A 9977-nucleotide genomic window follows, 5' to 3' on the forward strand; every position below is an offset into this window, starting at 1 on the left:
TTTCTATTACAATTATTCTCGAGTGATGAAAAATACTCTGCTTACGCTTCATTACATTTAATTATGCTAATTATTAAATAATACGCTCTCTCTTTCTCTCATTACATACGTTCTTATGAAATGTACAATAATTATCCAAGAAATAAGATTTGATGAGATGTAAGTAAAAATATTGTATTTTGAATATTGTTTCTTGAGCTTCACAATTAAAAGTCGTCCTTAGAACATAGATTTCTAGCTTAATGATTTATAGAAATGCTTTTCTATCTTAAAATTATTCCATCTATATACAAGTAACAAAAAGGAGCTAAAACTTCTGAAACAGGTTGCAGTCATGTATAAATGATTCTCGTCTAATTTTTTCGTTGCAAACATTTCTTTCGTGCATTGACACTAGGAACGTTCCTGTCCTCGGTGTCGATATCTACGAAACTAAACGAATTCGTGTCGTTTCCCAGGAAATCGATTTGTGACATACCTATCGGATATTTAAATAACTGTTCCAAACGCGTTTCCAAGACTCCAAAGGTTTCGTGAAACTGATTCAATCGTACGAGTAATAGATTGTTTAAATTATGATTTTCACTTAATCGTTTCAAATGCGTCAAAACTCTGAAGCTCGATAAAGTCGCGTGAGTTGCATCTATTACGCGCGTGTCTCGCGTTGCTCCGGTGCGGTGATAAGTGAACGAGATCCGGGAATCATCGTAATTCTTGGCATCTTGAAAAAGGGATCTATTAGAGGCGTCCTGTGTAACAGTGTCTTGCGCCATCCAGGCGCTCATTCGTTTCGTCGGCGTGTGTTCTGTCGAAACCAAAGGGGAGGCGGTTACATTACTTTTCGAATTGTCTTCAGCTCCATACGAGGCCAGTAATTTCTGAAATTCCCGATTTTCTTTGTCGATATAAGAGTTCACATGATCCGGAGTATCGAAAACCAATGGTGCTTCCAATAAAAAGTTATTGTTTCTATTCAAACCGTAATCGATGGTACGCGTGTTTTCCCTTGAACGTTTTGGTTTGTACTGTTGTATATCGAAAGGAAGCGGAGGAATAAAATGCGAATTCGATTCTTCAGGAATCTCCTTGTCGTTCGAGCAGGCGAACATCCGTAGTCTATACTTATCTACAACTTCAGCGACCTGTTTCTTGTCCTCCTGTTTTCTCACATGATCTTTCAATGCAAACGCGAGCCGACGATGTTCACCGGTCAACTTTTTGTCGATGTCTTCGTCAGGCATAAATAATACGGTATTTAATTGCCGTAGAGTGTTATACAAATTAGTTACGTTACATTTCAAGCTTTTCCTATGATAAACTTTCTCCCTACAACCTTTCGAGCGAAAGTATTCGATTAGTTTTTGGTCTATCCAACTGTCGTCGTCACCGTCGTCGTTATCACGTTTGATAGTATCTTTGCCATCCCATAGCTCGCTATTTAATACCGTGAGTGTTACATCTTCTCTCTCGGTGATTTCGTTATAATGTAAATCGAGCAACGAAACGCCCCTCTTGATATATTTCTGTAGAGCGTTGCATCTGTGTCGCAGCTGAGTTCTACCCTTTTTACGCGGAAACTGTTTAGCTATCGCAGACCAGTCCGGCCCTATGCTGTAAAACAATTCGAGTAATTTCGCATCCTCCTCCAACGACCACCGATTCCAGTCCTCCATCTCGTTTAAGATCAACGTTTCGTGACGATAATGAAGCTGCACGGTGGATCTGTGAGGCATCAGAACAGCCGATATCTTGTGAAAATTTTTACCAAACTTGGTAACACCGTCCATCAGAATTCGATCTTCCATTCTGGTGAACCTGCCCTTCGACAGATAAGGGGCCAAACTGTACGTCCATCGGTAGTAAATCTGTTGCTTCGTTCTATTCGGCATCCAATTGGCTAACTCGCCCCAAGGAATGAAGTCACCGATCCGGTATATTTCTACCAATTTCAACAACCTTTCATCTTCCTCGCTACTCCAATTATAATTTTGTATTTTCGACAATTTCTTTGTCGTATTGTATCTGACGAAGCATTGATACGCTGTACGTTTCGTATCTAATCGCTCGGTGATCTTCTCCCAGTCCTGGAACTTGCATGCTTTGGCGATCTCTTTCAGCTTTATATCTTCTTTGTTGGTCCATCGACTTTTGTTTATATCGTGATGGAGGAAAACGTTCCAAATCACGCGGCAATCGAGAGGAGAATGAGGTATCTCGTAATTAAGAGACGATATCTTCATCCAGTCTAGTTCCCTTTCTATCACGGGACCATCATATCTCGCATGCTTTGTTTTCTCGATACTCACTGCTTGCGTGAGACCTTCGTCTTCCTGTTTTTCTTCTTCAGCTCTTACCGCGTTTACAAGGATATTCTTGTCTTCAATTGACCAGTCCGAGGTCTTTGGAAGGTTTACCATTTGCAATTCATTCCGACTTCCTTTCAGGATTTCGTCGTCATTCTTGGGCGCAAAGAAGTAATGTCTGTCTTTGAAGTACGGGATGCCGGCGGTGCATATCAAAACCTTTCTCTCTCCGACCGCGTGTTTCTGCAAGCTTCTTTCAATCATTGCCAATCTCCATTCGCATTTTTGCAGGGCCGAGGTTATATCCACTTTTAAATTCAACAATTGTGACAGTATCTGCTTGTTCAGATACAGCATGCTCTCGTATTTCTGGACGTCGAGTTCCGCGACGTTCTCGTCACTTTCGCATTTCTCTTCCGATATCCAGTCGTCTATGGATACTTCCAAATTATCAGACATGTCTCTATCCGACTCGCTATAATTCGCCTTACGATAAGTGCTGTCAAACCGAATTTTATGTACAAAATTCGCGTACGCGGTTTTAATCATCGACGACGTTTTCAGACGACCGTTACTGCCTTTGTTGTCATCATCGTCTTTATTGTCGTCGTCGTTGTCGTCGTCGTTGTCGTCATCGTCATCGTCATTGTCACACGACAACTTCATTACAAATTCAAGCAAATGACAATTTCATTAATTGATGATTATTGTTAAGAATAAAAATAACAATGAACAACCGTAGGATTTATATGCACGAGACTTTTACACCGTTACGATTTTCTCGTAAGATGGCGTAACTAATCATAATAATCTAAAAACTATACTACTATGAATACACAATGAATATCGATGCCAGACTGAATTAAAATATATTTTACATACCTGTACATAATAGTAGTACACATATTTTCATTCATCACAAACACGTTTAACATTGAACTGCATAAAATTCGAAAATTCGATCTATTCAGTAATTCATATACGTACCTTGTATTCAGAATTCAGATACACATCGAAAGACTAAGAATCGCTGAATCGAAACATTAAAAATAACAAAAGATTCATGTTCTGTTTTGACATTACCACGATTTACCCAGTTTTGACGTTCAAGCGGAAGTCGTGCGTGTGGCCATATGTTTCCGATGTCGATCGCGTTGCGTTTGCGTAAAGTGGCTGTGTGACTGTGACTCAAGCAGCCTCGAGACGAGACTCGTCTACAAAGACAAATATTACTACCATTTGGACAGAAGTACGTATCGATACATACACGAATACTCCATTCGGTCGCATACATACAGCGCGCGCAGTAATGTGCACGGTTCAGCGTGGCATACGGTGGTGTGTGGAGATACGTACAGCCTGAATATGTCGGCTGGGTAAAGTACGTTAACTGTTATGGAACGATTTCCTTTGGTTAAGTTATTTGCCGTCGGATAATCACGAAAATCGTTGCGAATCGAAGCGCGAGAGGTATGAACACGGCGAAGACGATCGATTGAGAAAATCTAACTCGCCATATTGTAAAGGAAAAGATTTGGTAAAGCGAAGAAGGCCTTATGTCAAGTCGGTTCAGTGTTGTTCGATATCGGGAAGGCCGACAACGTGTGCCAATATGAAGAAGCTGTTTTCAAAGATCGAAAACACGTCCAAGGAGCCGAACAGTTACATCGGAAAGGTTTTCGTGGTGGGACGACATACTGTCACCGTCGAAGAAGTTCTCGCTGAAGGTACGCGCGGTTTATCCTACGTCTTCGAGTAAATACCTGCCTAATTCGACGTACTTACATACGTTTTACATGGCTCTTTTTTGCACGGCTCTCCTATCCGCTGCTCGTCCCTATCTTTTGCTTTCGTTCTTCGCTTCTCTCTCGGTCCATTTAGAACGTCGAATAATTCTATGACTATACGTATCAGGGATTAGGAAATATTAACGAACGATTGATCGACGCTGCCGAATGTCATCGCGATCATGCGTTACGTAGTCGGACGTTAAATTATCATTATCGTAGATACGTGAGTACGCGTGTCACTTTCGTACCTAAGAGCTTGAACAGAGTTTAATCGCGCTGCTCGGAACGGATTCGTGAATCGTGAGGAACGTTCGTTTCATTAATATCCAGATTATTAGGATGATGGATCGTGTGATAAAACCAAGTTTCCCGAGAAAGCGAAAGGTTTTCCTGAGCGATCAAGATCGAGGGAACTTCGGTCTTAATTTTTATGCCTCCTTATGCGTGTGTAAATGTAGCAATCGTCTAGTAATTTAGTAATGATATTGCAGGAGGATTTGCCATTGTATTCTTGGTGAAATCTTCGAGCGGACGGTACGCACTTAAACGCATGTACGTTAATAACGAGCACGACCTCAATGTTTGTAAAAGGGAAATACAAATTGCAGTGAGTTGAACCGCGTACTTTGCCTCACGTGTCGTTGTTGCAGATCTCGAAATTGTTCGTTCTCTTCTTTCCAGAATAATTTAAACGGTCATAAGAATATTATTGGATATGTGGACAGTAGTATAACTCACATAGGTGGAGGAGTCCACGAGCTCCTGCTTCTGATGCCTTATTGCAGATCTCAAGTTTTACAGATGATGAATAACAGGTTCGAAGCCTTTTCACCAGTTTCGTCTCGGGCCAATTTTCTCGTCTATAAATTCCAAAAATTATTGATTTCTCTCCAGGTTACAGACTGGTTTTACTGAGTCCGAAGTTCTTCAAATATTTTGTGATGTTTGCGAGGCTGTGTCGCGGCTGCATCACTGTCAGACGCCGATAATTCACAGGGATCTAAAGGTCGAGAATATATTGTATTCCGATGCCGGCCACTACGTGCTGTGCGACTTCGGTTCGGCGACGGCAAAGATTCTTAATCCGAGTGTCCAAGGCGCGGCGATCGTCGAAGAAGAAATTAAGAAATATACGACTCTCAGCTACAGAGCACCCGAAATGGTCGATATGTATTGCGGAAAAGCTATCACGACGAAGGCGGATATATGGGTGAGATGAGAGTGAACGCTGTCACGCTGTGTGTTCGCGATTAAGCGGAGGAACGTGATAAACGAATAACTTTCTTAACGATTGTTTAGGCACTCGGATGTTTGTTGTATAAACTTTGCTTCTTCTCGTTGCCATTTGGGGAGAGTACGCTCGCCATTCAGTCGGGGAATTTTACGATACCGGATAACTCGAGGTAAGTACGTACAAAGACAGATGCTAGATCCTCTTCGCTGTAACACTACGTACGCGTATCGTGTATGTTTCACAATCAACGAAATGGGATATGAACAGAAAAACTTGACTTTGTACAGGTACAGTAGAAACCTTCACTGTCTGATTCGTTATATGCTCGAACCGGATCCCGATAATCGGCCTGACATTTATCAAGTCTCCGCGGTTGCATTCCAAATACAAAACAAAGAGTGTCCTGTCCAAAATCTACACGTACGTATGCGTTTACAGTTAACGGGTCACGACGGCTCGATCCTCGATGGAGATAAACCAGATTATCGTGATATCGTATTAACGTATCACGTCCCAATATCTTGAACATTTTAGAAAGTTCCAACGCCCGTCTTAGACTCGTTACCTTGTCCGCTGATGGAATCCGAAAACGTGAAAAGAGCATCCTCGGTGAAGACGCCGAAACCGTCTCCCGTAACCATCGTCGAAGGTACATCGGTCGCACCGAGGCAACGGCCGAAGGGACAAGCCGTGAGTACGGGTCCGATAAGTTTAAGCGGTCAGATAGTATCCCAAATATCTGGAAGCCAAGGGACTCAGGCACAGTCGCAAGCTTCGGTAGCAGCAGTTGGGACTACGACCATCGCTTACGGTCAACAACTTGGTCCGTTGAACGCACCTCAAGTTTTTCTCACTCCGAACACAATGCAGGCGAGCGTTCAGTCTTCGGTGCAAACATCTTCTACTCATCAAGCGCCGACGCAGCAGCTGTCGTCACCGGCGCCGGCGCCTATGACAACGACAGCGCCTTGTACAATCTCGTCGACGTCGTCATCGTCCTCGTCCTCGTCGTCGTCTTCGACATCGTCGTCCTCATCCACCTTCGGTCCGGTTTCGCCGCAAACCGCGTGTACGACAACCACTCAAAACGTTCCGTTCGTTCATCCATCGCAGGGCCAGCAACCGCAGAGTTATGTTCAACCACAGGCTTCTACGATTAGACAGTCTCCTACTGCTGCGACCGTTCCAGATACGCCAAGTGCATACTACTTCGCTCCTACTGCGTCCCCGAACGTGTCACTCTCGACCAACGTCAATGAAGAGAATTTGGAAGCACTGTTTCCACCATCCGGTATGTAAACGTGATCTTGAAGTAGGTTTTTATTACGTATCTCTCGTTTCTTATATTTTTTTTCTACTACCGTAGGTTATCCGGATCCATTCAAAGACGATAACCGAAGTATACCACCTCCGCCAACGAAAATACCACCTCCAGTAGCTGCTAAACCCACGAAAATTCTTCCCAAAGTATCGAACATAGTTTCTGTCAGTGGTCCAGGTTCCAAATTCACTCCTGTCCTACCGTCTTCTTCGGCGTTAACGACGTCGAAGATCAACGCTTCGACCGGGCCTAACAAAACTACAGCTGCAGCTACTACGATCCTAACAGCGACCACGCCGATTTTACCGAAGCCGGTCAACAAGACTGAGAGTTTGAGTCAAAATATCAGTTCGAGCACGTCTCCGCCTGATAGTCCGACGTTTTCTTCCGCGCGTCACAGAAGAAATGTCAGCGACACGAGTGCGTTCAACAAGTAAGTTATCCAGGTTTAGAGTACGAACGTTACTACTGATCATCGTACATTGTTCAGGGTATTCGCAAGCGAAACGACGCAGTTCCTTGCGCCGTACGAAGCTTCGGTGAAATCGCGTTCAGAAGACCCCACCACCCCGGAAGCTGTGATCGACGTAAAACCGTGTCTAGGATCTAGCACTTCGCATGTACGTATTGTAAGTACACGGAGTGCACCGATTTTTTTTAATTATTTCTTTTTTCGATACGATCGGTGATCGTATCTCTTCCTCTTTCCTTTTATTCTTGTAGATTGATTTCTCGTTTGAACGTTTTCGTTCTTTTACTTCGATTTATTTCATTTATCTTCGTTTCGGTTCAGTCACTTTCCGCACAGCATACACTCTCAAACACGTAATGAACATACACATGGTAAAACGAATGATACGGGATTCTTTCGATTAGGGTGAACTTTCGAATATAACTGCTACCGAAGGACGATCGCTGAGCGCGGACGTGGCGGCCTGGAATCCGTTCGAAGATGTCCAACCTTTTAATCAGTTGACGGAGGATCATATATTTGGTGCCGAATTCGATAAAATCAGAAGAGGTAGCAACGCGAGTACCGGCGGTGGCGTGAAGAGTCGTGACAGCCTCGTAGCGACGTACAGAGAATTACCAGAAGATCCATTCAAATCGGCACCTTTTAGTTTGCCAAGTAAGTACGCGTCTTAGCTACGAATTACACGAGTGTACGTTCGTTTAGAAAGTAGCTACGCACGATTTGCGCGTTACTTGTTCATTTCTACTTCCGACGAATATTAACCGATAATATTTTGATGGATATTTTTCAGCAGGAAAGAAGAACAAGATCGGGTCGAAAACTGCGGCGCTTGCTGGAGGTAATGCATAGACTGATTTATGTACAGTCTTACTTCACTTTTACTTTTATTCTTCTTTACGGTCTGTATACGACTTTGAGTTTTACAAACGAACGACACATAACGTACGTAAGCACACGCATAATCAACATATTCTTTGCTTCTTCTTCTCTCTCTCTCTCTCTCTCTCTCTCTCTATTTCTATCTCTATCTTTCAGTCTCTCGCTCCTTCGCCTTTTCGTTTACTTCTTTACTTTTTCTATCATTAATTCATTTGATTGAATAACGCGTTCAGGGCTACCACAGTTCTTTATTAAGTTTCTCTACTAATTTCTTTTCGAACGACAACAGCAAAGCTATCTGACTCGTCGTGGAATGAAAGTTGTACAGATCGAGTTGTTTTTGTTTCGCTCATGTTCTCTAACATAGATAGCGGCTGCCTAGTTAAATTTGCCTGCAACTAACATCTAAGACATAGGAAACGTTTGAACGATTGTTCCGTCGACAGAATCGAAGAAGGTGACGATAGAACTTAACGGAGCGTATACAGACTCATTCCGTTTTTTTATTTTCGCTTAAAATCCAGATGAAAGTGAGAGGGACGTACAATAGAATTTATTCTCGACATAATGTAAACGAATACCGAAATGGAACCGTGCATACTTGTTCTTGTAGAATTACTTGACGATTTCTCGGTTCGAGAAACGATCGAATATTATCTGTGATGACGTAGATGAGAAAAGGTATAATTCTATAAAGAGAAATCTATGCAACTAACGAAGATAGCGAGGAACCAGAAATTTCTTTAGACCGCTTTGTCGCTAGCGTTTTGAAACTACCGATTATAGCGCAGATCACTGGGTTGAATGTAGCGAACGAATCGCTGAACAACGTTACACGTTGCAAGAATGAACGCAAGAAAGAAAGAAAACGATTAAATTACGTACGAGCGAATAATCGGTAACAGTTCATAATAACTCGAATCTTCGTCGTAAGTGAACATTGTATGTATAAGTTCGCACGCGAGTCGTGCTTTTCCTTAGATGTTCCACTCAGAATCATTCTTTAAATTACCAAAGATAGAGAAGTAAGTTCCACGAGCATTCGCGTACGCGAAAGCGAGTAAAAGAAAGAGCGAGGGAAACGGGATTAGCATTAAATGAAAGTAACTTGTGTAAAAAACGCGTATCCATTTGTAGCATGCCCTCGCATCGTGTCGCCGTTGCGTGTCATTATGAACGGACAAGCGTTGCATCGGAACGGGGATGTATACGCGGGTACGCGTGCAACTGTGATACGCAACGATGACAGAATACGAGGTCGTGATACAAGCAAAGAAGCACCTTAAAAGTTGTAAAGATCGCAGTCTGTAAGTGATACGAACGATTAGTAATATATATGTACGAGATGCCTTTTTCCAAGCGGTAAGCGTATCGTTTTGAGAGAAGTTCGCAGGAAGAACTGGGAAACGATAGAAAATATTAAACGCCTTTATCGATTCAAGCTTAATCCTCGTTGCGGATGTATTTGAACGAAGAAAATCATTCTTACTACTCGATTTATTGCTGCATCGTAAATGCGTGTATTTCAGCCTGTGGCTCGTAAACATGAAGTGTATCGAGCGACGGTTTTCTCATCCATCAGTTTTTAGAGGTGTTTAAGTTAGAAATTATGATTGGATCGAAGGCAGAAGTAGTTTCAATGACCATACGGTGCGTGACGCGAATTGTTTATTAAACACTTGCACATGTACGATATCTACGCGCGTATAACATATGTATTAAGGATGTATTGACTATACAGTCAATCCCAAAAGTTTATGCACTTTAGAAACGCATTTTTTAAAAAGAAATCAGACGTCGGAAGAACATTGCTAATAATAAACAACAAAAAAAAATTTTCGATTTTTCCGAGATTTTTCCAAGGGGTACCCCTTCAGATTTCGCGAAATTTTCGTTTTTTGTCAATAACTCCCGAACGGATGGACGTAGGGGGACATGTATAGGGTCATTTTGTAGGGAACGACGAGATCTACAA

General features: G+C 42.4%; 2 protein-coding genes across 4 annotated transcripts in view; one reads left to right on the forward strand and one right to left on the reverse strand.

The window, feature by feature from the left end:
• Positions 1-3176, reverse strand: part of Pbp95 (proximal sequence element A Pbp95) — a 4096-nt gene extending 920 nt beyond the window's left edge. The window contains exon 1 of one of the 2 annotated variants that reach the window (XM_026812734.1): positions 425-3176. In XM_026812734.1, the coding sequence (XP_026668535.1) occupies positions 425-2969 (2545 nt within the window). In that variant the 5' untranslated portion in view covers positions 2970-3176. Of the gene's footprint in view, positions 1-153 lie in introns of those variants that run through there. The other variant, XM_026812731.1, reaches the window with a different exon arrangement.
• Positions 3177-3638: 462 nt separating this feature from the next.
• Nak (Numb-associated kinase) overlaps positions 3639-9977 on the forward strand; it is a 12802-nt gene continuing 6463 nt past the window's right edge. The window contains exons 1-11 of one of the 2 annotated variants that reach the window (XM_018022323.2): positions 3639-4030; positions 4585-4700; positions 4775-4908; positions 4988-5303; positions 5393-5496; positions 5615-5747; positions 5862-6618; positions 6694-7081; positions 7139-7277; positions 7525-7777; positions 7914-7961. In XM_018022323.2, the coding sequence (XP_017877812.1) occupies positions 3916-4030; positions 4585-4700; positions 4775-4908; positions 4988-5303; positions 5393-5496; positions 5615-5747; positions 5862-6618; positions 6694-7081; positions 7139-7277; positions 7525-7777; positions 7914-7961 (2503 nt within the window). In that variant the 5' untranslated portion in view covers positions 3639-3915. The remainder of the gene's footprint in view (positions 4031-4584; positions 4701-4774; positions 4909-4987; positions 5304-5392; positions 5497-5614; positions 5748-5861; positions 6619-6693; positions 7082-7138; positions 7278-7524; positions 7778-7913; positions 7962-9977) is intronic. The other variant, XM_018022337.2, reaches the window with a different exon arrangement.

The sequence above is a fragment of the Ceratina calcarata genome, unplaced genomic scaffold (genome assembly GCF_001652005.2).
Source record: "Ceratina calcarata isolate Rehan_Ccalc_2016 unplaced genomic scaffold, ASM165200v1 scaffold115.2, whole genome shotgun sequence".
NCBI lineage: Eukaryota > Metazoa > Arthropoda > Insecta > Hymenoptera > Apidae > Ceratina > Ceratina calcarata.